Genomic DNA, 17825 nt, shown 5'->3' on the forward strand with positions numbered 1-17825 from the left:
TCCCTTCCTCTCTCTCTAAATATCAATGGAAAAAATATCTTTGAGTAAGAATTAACAAATAAACAAAAAATAATTTACTTATTTTATTAAACAAATATTTACTGAGCACATACCACATGCCAGACACACTTAGGAGGTGCTGGGATTAGATTTCATATATGTTCTTTCAGACACAATTTTCAATACTGATGCACAACTACGACACTAAAAGCAAATACTTAATCAACAGTATAAAATAATAATTTAAAACTCGAAAATCATGATACATATCCCTTGTTCAGCTCAGTGGTTGAGCATTGACCTATGAACCAAAGATCACAGTTCAATTTCCAGTTATGGCACTTGCCAGGGCTATGGGCTTGATCCCTAGCAGGGGGCGTGCAGGAGGCAGCCAATAAATTATTCTCTGTCATCATTAATGGTTTCTATCTTTCTCTATCCCTTCCTCTCTGAAATCAATAAAAATATTAAATATGTAAATTAAAAATCATGAGAAATAAACTTATAGTCTGCGTACGATCCAATCAGCTAATTTTTAAATTTTTATACAAAATGAGCAATTCTTTAAATTAAGCCAGTATTTTTTTTACCTCCATTTTGATGAAATTTTACCTATATTAAAAAGAAAATACCAAAAGAGCATTTCAAAGCCCCCTTTATATAATTGAAACTGTGTTTATCATTTTTCCATTTATTCTAATTTATTCTATTTATATACATTTTCTGAGGAATATATTCCAAACTGATTTTTAGATATAAGTGTTTTACTCCTTTCAAAGATGGATATAAAACTTAGGTTTCAAAGGGAAATAGCTGAGATGACAAAAAAGTAAATTTTATGCATTAGGTAATTTAAGGAACACATGATTGATCACTGAGTCAGAGTTTCACTTTTCATTAATAAATAATAAAACCTAGAGTTAGCCTAATAATTATTTTTAAATTCTTCTTTTTCACATTTATAAGAAAACAGTCAATCATATGCAGGCAGTTGCTGGAAAAACTAAACTCTATTATTTTCTCATAAATAAAAGTGGCACTGTAAATATCTATATCAATACTACCTTGAAAACAAGCAGCTACAATCAGGTCTTAGTCAATTTTTCTTATGAATATGGCCCAAAACTGACTGATCATTTCAAGTATTTGAAAAGCACTTGATAACTTACTGACTGATACAGAAAATAACGTTTTCACTGAAGTATCTGTTTAAAATTTAGGAAGTAGAGTGCAATAAACAAAACTGCCAAGAAAACAGATAATAGCCCTATTAAACCCAATGTAGTAACATCCTATCTAATAAAAGAGTAATATGCAAATTGACCATCACTCTAACACAAGATACCTGCCCCATGTGGACACAAGATGGCCACCACAAGATAGCCAGTAGGGGAGTGCAATTGTGGGCAATCAGGCCTGCAGGGGAGGGCAGCTGGGGTGACCAGGCCTGGAAGGGAGGGCAGTTAGGAGCAATCAGACTGGTAAGGGAGGGCAGTTAGGGGCGACTGGGCCGGCAGGGGAAGGCAGTTGGGGGTGATCAGGCTGCAGGGGAGGACAGCTAGGGGCAACCAGGCTGGCAGAGGAGGGCAGTTAAGGGCAACCAGGCTAGCAAGGGAGGGAAGTTAGGGGTGACTGGGACAGCAGAGGAAAATTAGGGCCTACAGAGGAGGGCAGTTAGGAGCAATCAGGCCTGCAGGGGAGGGCTGTTGGGGGCAACCAGGCTGGCAGGGGAGGGTAGTTGGGAGTGACCAGGCTTGCAAGAGGGGACAATCAGGGTGACCAGGCTGGCAGAGGAGGGCAGTTAAAGGCAATCGGGCTGACAGGGGATCAGTTAGGTGTCAATCAGGCTGGCAGGGGAGTGATTAGGAGGTGATCAGGCTGGGAGTCAGAAGCATTTAGGGGCAATCAGGCAGGCAGGCAGGCAGGCAGGCAGGCAAACTGTTGAGAGCCATCAGTTCTGGATTGTGAGAGGGGTGTACAACTGCCTGTTTAGGCCCGATCCCACTTGGATCGGGCCTAAACAGGCAGTCGGACATCCCTTTAGGAATCCCAGATTGGAAAGGGTGCAGGCTGGGATAAGGGATACTCCCTTTCCCCCACGAATTTCATGCACCTGGCCTCTAGTGTCTGTCTCTCTCTCTATCTATCTATGGCTAAGGGACTGTCCCACCATGTGCTTGGTAGCTATGATGTGCAATGACCACCAGGGGGCAGACGCTTCATCCAATAACGGAGGGAGCACGATTAGTTGCAGAATTGGCCATAGATTAGGTTGCTGCTGGGGCACTGGCCCTGAATCTGTTTCATCTGTAACCCGATACAGAGAGAAGGGAGGAGGGAGCCCAATTCCCCACAGAATCAGCTGTGGGTTAGGTTGCTGCTGGGGCACTGTTGCCCTGCATCTGCTTCACCCGCACCTGGATTGTGAGAGGACTCAGGCCAGGCAGAGGGACTCCTCTGGTGCATGAATCTGTGCACTAGGCCTCTAGTTTTAATATAATTTCAAATAATGATATGAATACCTTACATCATCTTGAATGCTAAAAAAAAAAAAAAAAAAAAAAAGGGATTTTACTTTTGAATTTCAAAATAACAGCTTGATGTCAGATACTCACATTATAAAGGTCTCTTGTTTCTTCTTTCATTTTGGGGATCTCAAGAAGTAGAGCCCAGACTTCACCTCGGAGCTGGAGTGGGATCCCTTTGTAAATTCTCCTATGAAACTTATTGAAAGGAAACATACATTAAAATTAACAACTGACAAAAGCTTAGACTGGTCCCTTAAATAAAATTAATATTTGTTAGCCTTTTATTTTCATAGTATCCAATAATTAATTACACATTTTTAACATGGCACATTTGGATATTATCATCTCTATTTTTCAGATTTTAATAGAGACATAAATGCAGAAAGTAATAAAATGTTAAATATGCATACTACATTAGTATTTCCATACCATTCATAACAAAGGTGCTCCCTAAGTAGCATGAAAGCATAATCAATGTTTTTTTAAAGTTGTGAACATCTGTTTTACACATTCCCTATTGATGTGTAATCAACTGATTACATACTTTCTTCCTTTTAATCCATATACCTAAAAGGATCCAAATAGCAAAAAGGTTTCCTATTTGCCAGAAGTCTTCACAGAGTATAGACAGTGCTATTAACCCCTACTCTCTTTCCCACAATCTTTTCATCTTCTCCCTGGGCTCTTTAGAACAAAGCAGGCCCCTACACCTCATAATCTTAGTTAATTCCACCCACAACCTTCATTACCCTCTCCTCCCCCACCCTTTCGTTTTCTCTTTTTAATTATTAATAATTTATTCAGGAAAATCTTTTTCCTTTTCTTAGTGACACAGATCCTATCTGATCAGACAAATATAGTAATAAATCCCCATCAGGAAGGAATACCATCACTTTTGAATGAAATTATCCATACATCAGTGTCGTCAATTCTTTGGTTCCTTGAAAGTATATTGCTAATCTTCTAAGAATCACTCAATTCTCCATTCTTGTAATTATATGTTTTTCCTCAAGGCTAATTACTCAACATAACATACAAACCTATTATGGTCATTATAAAGTTTGAATAATAAAACCTGGAAACTTATATCCTTATGATTAAAATAATGTATTTAAAAGTATGGCTAAGAAAATAAGATGCAAATTTTAATAAATGAAATGTTGGTGAATTATGAATAAACAGAGTTCAACATCCACCACTATACTACTTATATTTTTATAAACTAAAGCTTTAAGAAACTTTGATTAAATGGTTTAAAAGGAGTGACACTATAGGACAACTTTTACTATGGAACAGTGAATATTGTGAAATTGATTCAATTAGATAATTATATAATTTCAGCTTAGTTCTTTGGTATAAACATAATATGCCCCAAGTTAAAAATTTAAGCAGATAGTGACTAAAATCATAAACGTTTTAATGTGTAGCAGTTCTAACTGGAAGAATATAAACAGAAAGGCTTTGTATAAACTAGACTCTGCTACTTGTAACATTTCCCATGTATTAAACATTTACCACCATTAGGTACAAACTGAATGTGGTAAAAAAGCAAATGATTTATTTTCTTAAAGAAAGTCTGTCATCTATAATATATTCACATCAAAATCATAATATACTTTTTAAAGATATATCATCCACTAAAAGTTACTTCAAATTATCTCCTAAATTTCTAGAGTGAAGGTGCTACTCTATAAGCAAACTATATAATAAAAGCCTAATACGCAAATTGTCCCCTCAGGCGGTCGTTTGACTTGGAGACCGGGAATTTGACCACTTGCTATGATGTGCACTGACCACCAGGGGGTGGCCTGGAAAATGACAGGCATCAGTTACACGGCGCTGGCAGTGGGCAGCAGTGGAGGTGCTGCCAGCCCTATGAGTGGGACTGCGGTGGGATGGTTGAGCAGATGAGGAGATGGTGCCAGGCCAAGGAGGTGCAAATGGGGGTCCAGTTGCCACCAGAGGCAGTGGTGGCAGGGGGCGGGGCCACCACCAGGCTCCCAGGCGCTTGATCAATTGCTCTGCAGGTAAGATGGTGGAGCAGGTGAGGGGGCGGTGCCAGGCCAAGTGGGGCTGTGAGTCTAGGGGCACAAGCTTGGGTGTGATCCCCGCAGGCCACCCAAGGGACCCCACCTGTGCACTGGGCCTCTGGTCTAATATAAATATCAGAAAGTATGGAAATTATTACAAATGTAAAATGTGGAATTTTAATAGCCAAGTAGAATATAATGGCAGGTAAATAGATTAACTTTGATAGACTTGAATCTCCATTAAGCAGATGTTTTTCAAAGAGTAAAATAAGAGCTCTGACATGTACTTCTTAAACTATATTTTACTTAAAAAGCTTTTTGACATTTGTTGTCACTCAATTCTGCATTCAACAATCGTATATAAATTACTGTCTATTACTTATCTTAAAGTTTAATAGAAATTTAGGAGAAAACCCAACAAATTTTATGATAAATTGGGAAGAAATAATAGAGAAATATCAGATAGCAATAAAAAATTAATGGTCCAGTGTTACTACAGGGCTCAAATAAAACAATTAGTCACATATGGAAAAGGTTGAAAAAGAAATGCTGGTACATTATCACTATCATCATCAACAGTGACAATTAAAGTAAACTTTTAATGAGAAAACTTTTAAAAGTTATTTACAGATATTTATCTCATTTAATCATATTGACAACTCTATAAGAATTATTATCCCAATTTTATAGATATTGAAAGTAAATCACAAAGAGGTAGAATGGCTTGTCAAACAGGACACATAAGATCGTACCAATTAGTAAAAAATACTAATTTTTACATTTTATAAAAAACCAAGACTATCTTTTAAGACCACATATAGTATCCATTATTCTGCTCAACTGTTCTTATTTACTAAAATACAAGGAACATGTATTAAGGAAGTCCAAGATAAAAAAACTATTAAAATAATGGTAATAAAAGTAAAATAAAATATGAATCTGAATTTAAGCTGTGAGGGGCAATGAAATGAAGCATGTACAAAAGTCATACATAGACAGAAAAAAAATACAGATAGAGAACAGACTGATAGCAGCTAGAGCGGAGGGGGTAGAAGGGCCGGGTGAAAAAAGTGAAGGAATTAAGCAAAAACAAACAAACAACACTTAGACACAGACAGCAGTATGGTAATTACCAGAGGGAAAGGAAGGTGAAGGAGGTGGAGGAGGGAAAAGGGGGATAAATGGTGACGAAGAAGACTTGACTCTGGGTGGTGAACACATACTACAATATACAGATGATGTATTATAGAATTGTACACCTGAAACCTATACACTTTTGTTAACCAATGCCACTCCAATAAATGCAAAATTAAAAAAAGAAAATTATGAGACCCCAAAATAAGAATTTTTAATTATGTTTATTATGTTTAAAATATTTATACTATTATATGACAGGCTGACTTACGGTTATATATCTTTCATCACAAATTTTCAACTATCATAAACATTTTATAAAACAGTAGAAATTACGTCAAAGCACAGCAGTTGTAATAAAATTTGTTTATTCTCCAGAACAATAGTCCAGTTTACATCTGTTAAGAATCTTTCAATGGACAATGTAATGTCTCATATTTTCTAGAATAACTCAGGAAATCAAGGGACAGAGAAGTGGTTCGCCTAGGTTAGAGAATTATCTTCTTATTCCTACTTCAAGGTACTTCTGCACCACCTCCTAGAGATTACAGCTTTATTAAAGTTGCAAAATTTGTTAGGTGATAGCTGACTGTCCCAATTTATAAATTCATTCATTTATTCATTCAAAAAAGAAACTGTAATGACTGCCTGCTTGTGGCCAACACTTACAAGGTACTATGGCTACAAACATGAAAAAGTTCTGTGCAGCTCATAGTGTGGTGGGAAAGAGAAGTATGTAAGCAGATAATTTTAACATAATATAATAAAGCCACATACACAAGTTGCTGTCAGAGCTGAACATCCCACTCTGTCAGAAGAAGTTGTGATGAGTACAGACTCCCCCAGAAGTAGGCAAGGTTGGTAAAAGGAGAATGGTAAGCATTACCTGTAGATCTGCAGAAATAACACCAGGGGACAGTTAGTCCTTATGTAGGATAGTGAGATTCCAAGGGGAAAACAGAAAAAGTTTACAGATAAAAGTGTTGGGAGTGAGGTCAGTAAATCTCCCTTGATGGTCACTTTTCTTGGTCCAACACAGTGCCTCTCATCCTGAGACTGCATTAGAGGTACTATAATGCAGGGAGGAGGGAAGGGATGAATTCATGTTAGGAAAAGTTTCTTTCAGACAAGATGGCAAGAAACCCAATACTGAAGGAAACATAGGGATTTGCCAAGAAGAGAAAATGAAGGTGGGGATGAGGGTGAGAATAATGATGAATCTAACAGTAATAACAATGTTAATAACAATTACACTAACATTTTCAGGTGATTTATTAGGAGACAACATATTTGTTTCTAGATCAGAAATTTTCAACCTTTTTTTATCTCATGCCACCCATAAACTAATTATTACAATTCTGCAGTACACCAAAAAATATATTGTATTCTTCACCAATATGAGAAAAATAGATTTACTTTTGATTGATTTAAAAAAAAAATAGTAGTAGTAATTACCTATCCTTTTTTGTTTCAAAGTGTCTTGATTTTTTTTTAAATCAAGTGCCTATACTTATAGATAGGATTTCTGGTACCAAGAATTAACCAATCAGACACAACCTTATTACATGATGGGATCAATAAAATACAACTCTATTATATGGCCTATATATTTATGGTTCAAGATAAGGTAATCACACCAGATGGCTATTGTATTAGTTGTTGTCATTTTTTTTATTTGACAATCTAAGGGAAAGAGGTCAGTGCCCTGACTAATCAGGTATTGCATGTTTTTAAAATTCTTGTGGCACACCAGTTGAAAATCACTATTCTAGATCAATTTATTCCGTGTAATATTATTACACTCCTAAAGAGGTAGGAACTATTATTATCATTCCAATTTTAAGGGTGAGAACATTAAGATGTGGAAAGGTTAAATAACTAGCTCAAAGTCATTCTAATAAATTGTGGAAGAACTGAAATTCAGTATTACTTTAGAGGCCATAGTCTTAACAACCAAGATATAGAACTACCACATATAGTTTAACAATGTATTTTAATATTCTAATTGAAAAGTACTATCATTAAAATTCTGTTATAATTTTATGAATATATATTATATAAAATCTTTAAGGAAAAAATAAATAAGGTTGTCTGAAATCTACTTTTGTTTTTAGCATATCTGTTTACTTGTTAATAAAATCAAGCAGTCTACCTTAGTCAGACAGATACATTAAAAAATCCATCAACTAAAAAAAAACCAATTCCATTAACTCGCCTGATGTTTTCAATACTTATTTCAAACCTGAGTGATTCTGAAACAGAAATAAGTGTGCCGGTCCACGTCATCATGGCTGCCAGAGAGCAAATCTGTCAGCCCAGCAAGTTTAACTCAATTTTATAGGACTTTCAAAACTGCAGTGTACACCATGAAACACAAGTTCATCCTCAGAGCTGCTGATGCTCCTCACTGCCTCCCCATTTCCTGTAATCATCCTTGCTCCACTGCCTCCTTGATCTCTGCCTCCAAATAGGCACGAGGCTCCACAGTTGTATCTGAAAAAGTTTAAAACCATCCACAGGCCCTCCTGCATTTTATAATTGCCTTCTATTCCCCTCTGACCTCTTACTGAAAAACACCAAAAGGAAAAGCTAGTGGAAAAGATGATTCAATGAACGAGCCCCAAAATCTGGCCATAGGACCTCTTGCTTAGTGGTGCCTTCATTTCACATCAGTAAAATAAAATGTTGGCTAATATGAGTACATTAATTATTTGACCAACAAAGATCCATTCAGTTATTTGATCAAGAGAAAAATATATGTATCTGTAGTAGGTACCTTGCTGTGACTTAAAACACCTTACATCATGACTGGTTAAATCATAATGAGCTCCACGTAACAGAGATAACTTCCTTTAATAGACTATAGTTAAAAAATACATACTATTGTCCATAGGGATCAGTCACTGTGAGAATACACAGGCAACACAAACAGCCTTACTGGAAACATTTTCATCAATGCTTATATCTTAAAAACCCAAATATTCTCTATGAGGGCTATATTTTTATTTCAAGATATTTCTATGGCCCTAGTTGGTTTGGCTTAGCGGATAGAGCATTGGCCTTCAGACTGAAGGGTGCTGGGTTAGATTCTGGTCAAGAGCACATACCTTGGTTGCAGGTTCCTCCCTGGCCTGGGCCCTAGTCAGGGCTCATGTTGGAGGCAACCAATCAATGTGTTTCATATTGCTATTTCTCTTTCTCCCTTTCTCTTCCACTCTCTCTAAAAATCAATGTAAAATATCCTCAGATGAGGATTAAAATCCTATCTAATAAAAGAGAAACATGCAAATTGACTGTACCTCTGCTATGCCCACCAGCCAATCAGAGAAAATATGCAGTTACCATAGAGCTTGAGTGAGCAAGAGGATTGGGTTGCCCCCAGCAATGGAAGAAGCCAAGCTTCCCGCTTGCCCTTGCTGGCTCTGGCCTCTGTTCAAGGCTACAAAGTTTCAATTATAGAAGATAAATAAATCCCAGTTACCTGCTTCCAGTCAGCCCTGGCCTCCACTCAAGGAGGTGCTGAAAAAAAAAGAAAGAAAGAAAAAAAGGAGGAGCTGGGAGCTTGGGTTGCTGGGGGACATGGCCAGTCTGAAAACAGCCCTCAGCCCCTCACCCAGGCTATCCAGGCATCCCAGCAGGACCTCCACCCTGATCCGGGACACCCTTCAGGGCAAACCAGGTGGCCTCCATCAGTGCACCAGGCCTCTATATATACTAATAAAAGGGTAGTATGCCAATTAGACTGGGAGACCTTCCAGGAGATCTTCGGGACATTCTTCTGGATAAAGCTACGGTGGCGGGGCCAAGATAGAGGCCGTAGAGGCCAAGAGGGGAGGACAATTGTGGGTGATCAGACTGGTGGAGGGTGGGGCCGTTGGAGGTAAGCAGACCAGCAGGGGGGCCAGTTGGGGATGAGCAGGCTGTCAATGGGGGTCAGTTGGAGGTGATCAGGTCAGTGGAGGGGGGCAGTTTGGAGTGAGCAGGCCAGTGGGGAGAGAAGGTGTGGGCGAGCAGGCCAGCATGAAGGCGATCAGGCTGATGGGGAAGGGCAGTTGGGGGCGAGCAGCCCGGCAGGCAGAGTGGTTAGGGGCAATCAGGCAGGCAGGCAGGCAGGCAGGCAGATGAGCAGTTAGGAGACAGCAGTCTTGGGTTATGAAAGAGATATCTGACTGCAGGTTTAGGCCTGATCTCTGTATACTGGTCCTCTATAATAAAAGAATAATATGCAAATTGACCTAACAACTGGTTGCTATGATGCGCACTGATCACCAGGGGGCAGATGCTCAATGCAGGAGCTGCCCCTATGATGAGTGCCCTCCCACAGGGGAAAGCTGCTCAGCCAGAAGCTGGGCTCACGGCTCACAGCTGGCGAGTGCAGCAGTGGTGACGAGAGCCTCTCCCACCTCTGAGAAAGCCTTAAGGATGTCCAACTGACAGCTTAGGCCCTCTCTCTTTGAGGACTGGGCCTAAGCTGTCAGTCGGACATCTCCTGAGGGCTCCTGGACTGTGAGAGGACGCAGGCCAGGCTGACGGACACCCCCTTTGAGTGCATGAATCTTGTGCACTGGGCCTCTATATCGTGTGTGTGTGTGTGTGTGTGTGTGTGTGTGTATAAATATGTATATATACATATATACGTGTATATGTATATATGTATATATTTCTACGAATCTTTGTTTACTACTTTGTAAGTAAGTAATCTGTGGAAAGAAAACTTATACCTGCTCCTCTTAGAAGAGAAGAAAAATACATGCTGCTTTTTTACTTCAACGCAATTTAAAACTAGATATGATTTGGGAATCTTGCATGATACCACTACACCAGCGGCACTTGTTAAAAACTAGATATGATTTGAAAGCAGTGATTATTTTAGAAGGTGCATTCTGTTCACACTAAAATGGACCATATATTTCATCCAATAATTCTACCATTATGGTTGTGGGAAAGTGTTTTAAAAATTATACATCAAAGAAATAGTTCTGTTAAAATCTCTCTTACTGGGAACTAAATTAACCAGAGTTGTTGTGCAGAATGATAGCCTAGAGAACTGCCCATTTTACAGAGACTTATATACTATCATAAATATATCTATATATCTATATATCTATATATCTATGTCTATGTCTATGTCTATGTCTATACCTAAACCTATATCTATATATACTAGGCAAGAAAATAAAGCCATACAACTCTACAAATACCTTATTAGACTGAATATGAGATTAAAGCATAGGAGCTGCTTTAATGCACCAAAATTTATCCTATAATTACCACTTGAGCAATCATTCCACAAAGACAAAAGGTAAAGTATAATTGTCAATTTTAGGCCAATCTGAGAGACTCCGAAAAATATTAAACAAGAGCACAGGCATTGTAACTAACATTCAACTTGGAACTGATTCTCTTAAAAACATCATGACTTCCAACACATAATGCTAAAACACACAGATAATAAAATCATATATACATATGCATATATGTCATGTATACTAATCCATAATTTGTATGCTTAAAAATTTTTCAGTCTGTGATCTGTCTTATAACTTAATATGTTGTTTATTACTAAACAGAATCTTAACATTTTTACAAAAGAATCCTATTTTGAGGCATTTCAATAAAATCCAATTAAACTAAAGTTTTTTAAGAATATAAATGTTATAGTCTTATAATTAAACAGAAACTTGTACTGGGAAAATCCACACTGAACTTGTATAGTTTCACCAGAAAGTAACATTATTTTTAATTACCTTTTCAGAGTTCTTGTATTTTTCCCATCCTTTTAGCATTTTCAACCACTTAGTAGTTCTTTCAATTTCCAGGTGCTTTTGCTAAAATAAAATCGAAATTTATTGTTACTATTTGTTCAAGGCTTCTTTAGTTACAAATTTCAAAACAATGTCAAAGAAAATACTGCTAAAAATGACTGCTAAAAGAATTATGCTATATTAAATAGCAAATATTCTATTATTAAGTTGTATTAATAATTTTACAGTTGTATCAATGGAATTCTGTAGGAAGCAGTTATAGGGTTAAGCCTTCAACTGACCTGCTGGCAAAGTTGCAAACAAGTCCCAGTTTGGAGGGTACAGCCCTCTAAGCATAATTAAGCTTGATCTTGTGACTGCTCCCTAAGTCTTTCCTGGGTAGCTAGTGGGCTGTGGGAGGGGCAGCAAGTGCTGCCAAAACAAGTGAAACTTACAAGAACATTGTAAATTATCGTGTTTTCCCCTGACTATAAATAAAGCATCAGCTTTCCAGTCTGAATCTGTTCTGTGGCCTCAGCAAGGCACAGAAGATCCACCTAGAATCTAGACCCATCTTATACTCTTGTCTTTTTCTTCATCCTTCACCAGCCTCCCTCAGGCTCGCCGAATCCTTGGCTGTGCTGGCAACCCTTGGCTGTGCTGGCAAAGCACAGAATTCCATAGCAAAAATTAAAGATACACAGGAGGTATTTCACTGGGGTAGGTAATGAGAAAGGAATTGTTGAAATTTTCCAACATGCTCTATTCTACAAATTTAAACCAAAAGGAAATTTTAAAATATTTTGAACTATCTTTTAACAACAAAAACACAACTTCAAAATTTCATTTTCTTCCCTTTCCCCCCACCCCACACATTTTACTGAGTTCTAGCATTGTAATGTTTTCAGTGACAGAATTGGTTTTTTAAAGAATTGGGTATTTCTTGATTCGTGGAGTGAATATTGTAGTATTTAATTATCACTATGCTACTGAAAAATTATACAAAAGTAACACTTGCTGCTGAAAAAGAAAGTTTGCCATTTGCTCAGGGTGACTGGTATGGAAACATGCTATGACAGGGTCTGTCACACAGTGTCAGGAAGGGTGAGAGTGAGGTTATGGTGGAGGGAGTCATCAAGCCTGCCCTATGGATGGCAGAAGATGAGCCTTTCATAAGGTATGGAAGGATTATCAAGATTTTCATCCAGTGCAATGTGGGGAAGAATACTCTAAGAAACATGAGTGGATAAAGTTCTGAGATAATCAGCATTAGATGAGGCTGAATGGAAACAGTCTTGTAGGTCACACTAAATTGAGACCTAGAGCAAAGCTGGGGAATGGGGCGGGTGACACAGAAAGTGCTTCTTCCTCACTTCTTTGGCTGCCAGGAGAGGTATATTGTTTTCCCAAGGAACTGGGCTCGTTGTCCAATCTCCTACTCACTCCGAAGGTGGTAGAGTGACTGTGATTAGTAAGTTTAGAAAAAGAACTGGGCGTACAGCCCTCAGTCCCTATAACTCTCAGAAAACATATTTGTTTTCCCTCCTTTCAGACAAGAAAAAACACCCTCCGTGGCCAAGAAGTCTGTGGTGACCTTAGCCTATGACTAGGCGAGCAAGTCTGTCTCCCTTTAGGGGTCAGAACACCTGCACATCAAACCCATGCTCTTCCCTAGGAAAGCTGCTGGGATGTTTGCTGTTTCCCCACTGCCCAGGTCCGTGCTGGGCACAGAGTAGGCACTTAATTTTTTATTTTCATGAAAACAAAACCTAGCATAATTTTCTCTTATAACTGAGCTGAGATTCTGCTATTTTGTTCATTTTTCTCAATCCCTATATTTTCCTCACAGGAAACAGAAGCACAAAAGAGTTAAGTGACTGTCCAAATTCCCCCATTTAGTAAGTTCAAGTTTGAAGGGGGCTTGAGGTTGGGCAGCTTGGCTTCAGGACTTGCACTTTTAGCTCTGCACCTATCTCCTGCTTCTATCGTGGCCCTGCTCTAGCTCAGGCAATGGCACTCCTGGATGAAGGCAGTAGCTCCTACTGACTGTTTATATTCCAGCCTCAAACAGGCAAGGCAGGTGGCACATGCACACCATCAATATTTTCAGACTTAAAGGTTTTATGGGCATAAAATCCCAAAGAAGAACAGTGCAGCATATATTAGGTCTAGTAATAATTAATGTCGTTTTCTAATACCTTTTTTAAAATCTAATTTATTTAAAAAATACAACAAAATTTAATCAACAATATAGTTGCCGTTGTTTTCTACTACTTGTGCCCAACGCTCAGGAAGCATTTTAATCCCTTTGTTGTAAAATTCTTGTGATTTTGATGCAAAAAAGTCGGTCAATGCATTTTTGAGGCATTCTTCATTATTAAATTTTTTTCCAAGAAGAAAGTTTTGCAAAGAACGAAACAAATGGTAATCGGAAGGGGCAATATCAGGAGAATATGCAGGTTGAGGGAGAACTTCCCATTCCAACTGGCGCAGTTTTTCAGCAGTGATTCTTGCAGTATGTGGTCGTGCGTTATCGTGGGGAAGAATTACGCCCTTCCGATTAATCAGCGCGGGTTCTTTTTCTCTTAAAGCTTGGGCTAACCTTTCCAATTGGGCACTATACACTGCACTTGTAATGGTTTGGTTAGATGGTAAAAGTTCATAATGAAGAATTCCTTTAAAATTCCACCAAACACACAACATCACTTTTTTCGCATGCAAGTCAGGTTTTGGCGTGGGCTACGGAGCCTCATTTTTGTCCAACCATTGAGGCCGCCTTTTCAAATTAACATACAGCACCCATTCTTCATCTCCGGTAACATTTTGCTGTAAAAACAGCAAACTGTTTTGACGGGGAGAGGAGCGAACTGCAAATTGTGACTCTTTGATTACGGTTGTTGTCAGTCAACTCACGAGGAACCCATTTTCCAAACTTTTGGACTTTGCCAAGTGCACGCAATTGATTGGAAATTGTTTTTTGTGAACAATTTAAAGTTGTCGCAAGCTCTTGTTGGGTAATTTGAGGATTTTGCACCAGAAGAGCTTGAAGAGCTTCTTGATCAAAATTGGACACACGGCCTCGACCACTCTTGTCATCTAATGAAAAATTTCCCTCGCGAAATTTCTCAAACCAACGCTGGCATTTTCTGGCGCTAACTGCATCTTGACCAAGAGCACTACAGATGTTTTTTGCAGCCTCACTTGCTTTTCTTCCTAATTGGAACTAGTAAAGCATGCAGTGCCAAATATGCTCTTCATCCGCCATCTTCTTAGCCCTAGTTTTGCAACAAAAACCAAACCAAACACAAACTTTTTCAAGCAAAACTTGTTAATTGCACTTCACACGTTCTGTAGATACCACGTGTTTGAAGGTTATGTCAATACAAGTCAATGCCAAGCAAGATTTTAAACGAATGTTAAAAAAGGACATTAATTATTACTAGACCCGATACTTAATATATGCTTCACCAAAATCCACCCTGAATTTAGAAAAAGATTATCACCAATAAGAATATTTTCTAGAATTTTACTTTTAGGCATATTTTAAAAACTCTTTAATTACTTCTTATCTCTTTATAAAATTTTGATAATAAAAGATGATCACTTGTGAGCAAAAGGTATTGTTATAAATTCCATTTTTCAAAAGATAGCGTATTCTTCATTATATTATTAGTGATAAAATGTTGCAGATGGTCCTAGAAATATGTTTAATTTTAAAACTCAGTGGGGCACTGAAATCTAATTAATGTTTCTGCTCAATGTGACTTTAGAGAAGGCGAAGCTATGAAAAATTAAGATTGATCTATGCTGCCATTTGGGTTTTTTTGCACTTCCTTCCCTGACTTATTCGAAGCATATCCTTTTCTCCACCAACAGGAAAGCATGAAATAATTCAAGCCAACCCAGAGTACAATAACACACTTTGCAAGGAACAACCCTGCTGAGATCTAGCCTGTCTCTTGCTATCTTTCATTTTTATGACTATGAGTTATCAATTAATCACATTAAGAAGCATTCTCTTTCATAATGGCTCTCTGGTATTCTAATTATATATATATAGATAGATAGATAATTTTAAATGCTATAAATTCTCACATGCAAAGACAACACACACACACACACACACACACACACACACACACTTTTAAGAACCATGAAGTGTGATTTTCTTTCCCCTGAAGCAAAAAACAAAAATGTTACACCTTGGGAAAAGCTCCCAGGCCATAGGATTTTAAAATTATGTATCAGTAGTTGAATCTGGTTTAAATGTTAACTCCATGATACCATCAGTTCAGCTACACAAGACTTGAATGCATGTGAATGTCTTTCCCCACCCTCAGCTCATGAATCTATAATTCATGGATAAAATATACTACTTTATCACCAAACATGCTACAGCTGACTATTCCAAAATTAATTGAAAACCATGTGACAAATGTGAACTCAAGTGCTCTAGAAAAACAGGCTGAGGAACAGCATCTTGCCATGAACAAAATTAAGACCAACACAAACAAGAACATAACAGCAAGTTAGAATTTCAACCTACATGTTCAGAAAGTACTTGAAATTCAAAACATCCAAAACCATTTCCCTCACCATGCTGCTATTTCTCTCCTCTTTCCTATCATAAATTAACAGCATCACTACTCACAAAGTCAAATTAAAATCTTAAGTTGTTCTCAATCTTCATTTTACCTTCCTTCCCACATCCATACTACACTCTGCTGGTCCCATCCATGTCTTATGTTTCCATGTCTTCTGCTCTAATTCAGGCGATCCTAATTCCTAGATGAAAGCATTAACTCCTCAACGGTAACCCTGATTATTTTCAAAAAAAGCCTCTATACTGCCACCACAATTTTTAAAAGGTGTCCCAGTTTAAAATCGTTTAATGGCCACCCATTAATCATCTACAAAAATGTTCCACATGGATGGGTCTTCACAATATGGCCCCAACTCACCTTCTTGCTACTTTTATGATTTGTCATCTTGAACTATTTGTCATTAACACATAATGCTATTAATTGGATGTGTTCCTTAACAACTCTACTCAGTGGTCTCACCATACATTGATAATCCCTGTCTGAATCAATTCTGATTCTGATAGTGGTAAATGATGTATGTTTGTTTTTTCTAATCCTACGATTTCTTCTGTATGATTAACCGACATTTTTTCTATTAAAAAGGACTGCCTTCCTTGCTCCTCCACATTTTTAAAAAGCATTATGATACAAGGAGTTGTTTTATCAATATACTGTAATCCACTATAATTGTTCTTTTTAAAGTTCCAATTGTCCCAAATTTAGCTGACCCCTCTTATTTGGATGGAGATTTCTCTCTTCAAGTGGGTCCTTTAGACATATTCTATCTTTCACAAAATAATTCAGGCTCACTTTATACACTTTCTACCTAGACTTGCAACAGCCATTTCTTTAAGGAACAGTTCTTTTTAATGGGGAATGATCTTCAAAAATTAAGATCTGGGTACTATATATGCTCATCATTGCAATTTTTAAAATCATATAGGAGACCCAGGTATAAGAAACTTCTACTCCCCTAAGGATATGACAACAACATGTATCAAAAGGAAAATGATCCGAGGTCTTAGTCTCCATCCTACATTCTCTATATCTTTCCATTACCTCCACTGACTACAAAAATGGTACACTGTTGTGTACTCCCCTCTCCATCACCAAGGGTTATTTGCAGCAAAGGACTAAACTTACATTTGAAGTGTACATTCAATTATCTTAAATTGCTGCCCCTAGGAGTCATAACTGCCCCTCTCCTATTTGAGCAGGGATGGTGTAAAGACTAAAACTAGACCAGTATCTCGTTTGTTACCTCTCAGCTTCCATATATTTTTGACCATATGCAGGGCCAGTAAGCACTTAACAACTGTTGATTAGCCACATATTAGCTTCTCTTCTATCTGGTCCAAGGCTCCTCCCACTATTAACATAATGAATAATCCAGATGGTAAAGGCTAAACACACACACAAACACACACACACATGCATGAATGGGTATTAAATAGCTTCTCTTCCAGAATAAGAAATCTTAGAACTTTAATGAAGTTTACATCTTCAGGTACTTTTTTTTGTCTCTCCTGCTTTAGGAAGCCTGACAGGATCAAGTTGACCAGAGACACGAACACCTACACCTCACCAGCAGAGGTCAGGAGAGGACAAGAAGAAGGAAAGCTTTGTGTTTTGACAGAATAACGTTGAGATTTTATCCATCGTGTATTTTAAGATTTCAAACCACATAAAATTAAAATGTAGTTTCGAAAGGTAGGAATAGACTCCCATATTTTGTAAGCCATGCAAAATATTGCACTCATAAAGGAATAGATGAACCCACAAAGACAGTTTTTACATATCCTTTTC

At 37.8% G+C, this 17825-nt stretch overlaps 1 protein-coding gene across 5 annotated transcripts in view; it reads right to left on the reverse strand.

The window, feature by feature from the left end:
* The window catches only part of USP6NL (USP6 N-terminal like), a 169081-nt gene that overhangs the window by 39869 nt on the left and 111387 nt on the right, over nt 1-17825 (reverse strand). For 4 of the 5 annotated variants that reach the window (XM_036407957.2, XM_036407947.2, XM_036407977.2 and 1 more), the window contains 2 exons: nt 11440-11520; nt 2616-2723 (listed from right to left, as the gene is read on the reverse strand). In XM_036407957.2, the coding sequence (XP_036263850.1) occupies nt 2616-2723; nt 11440-11520 (189 nt within the window). Of the gene's footprint in view, nt 1-2615; nt 2724-11439; nt 11521-17825 lie in introns of those variants that run through there. The other variant, XM_036407989.2, reaches the window with a different exon arrangement.

The sequence above is a fragment of the Pipistrellus kuhlii genome, unplaced genomic scaffold (assembly GCF_014108245.1).
Source record: "Pipistrellus kuhlii isolate mPipKuh1 unplaced genomic scaffold, mPipKuh1.p scaffold_m20_p_1, whole genome shotgun sequence".
Taxonomy (NCBI): Eukaryota; Metazoa; Chordata; class Mammalia; order Chiroptera; family Vespertilionidae; genus Pipistrellus; species Pipistrellus kuhlii.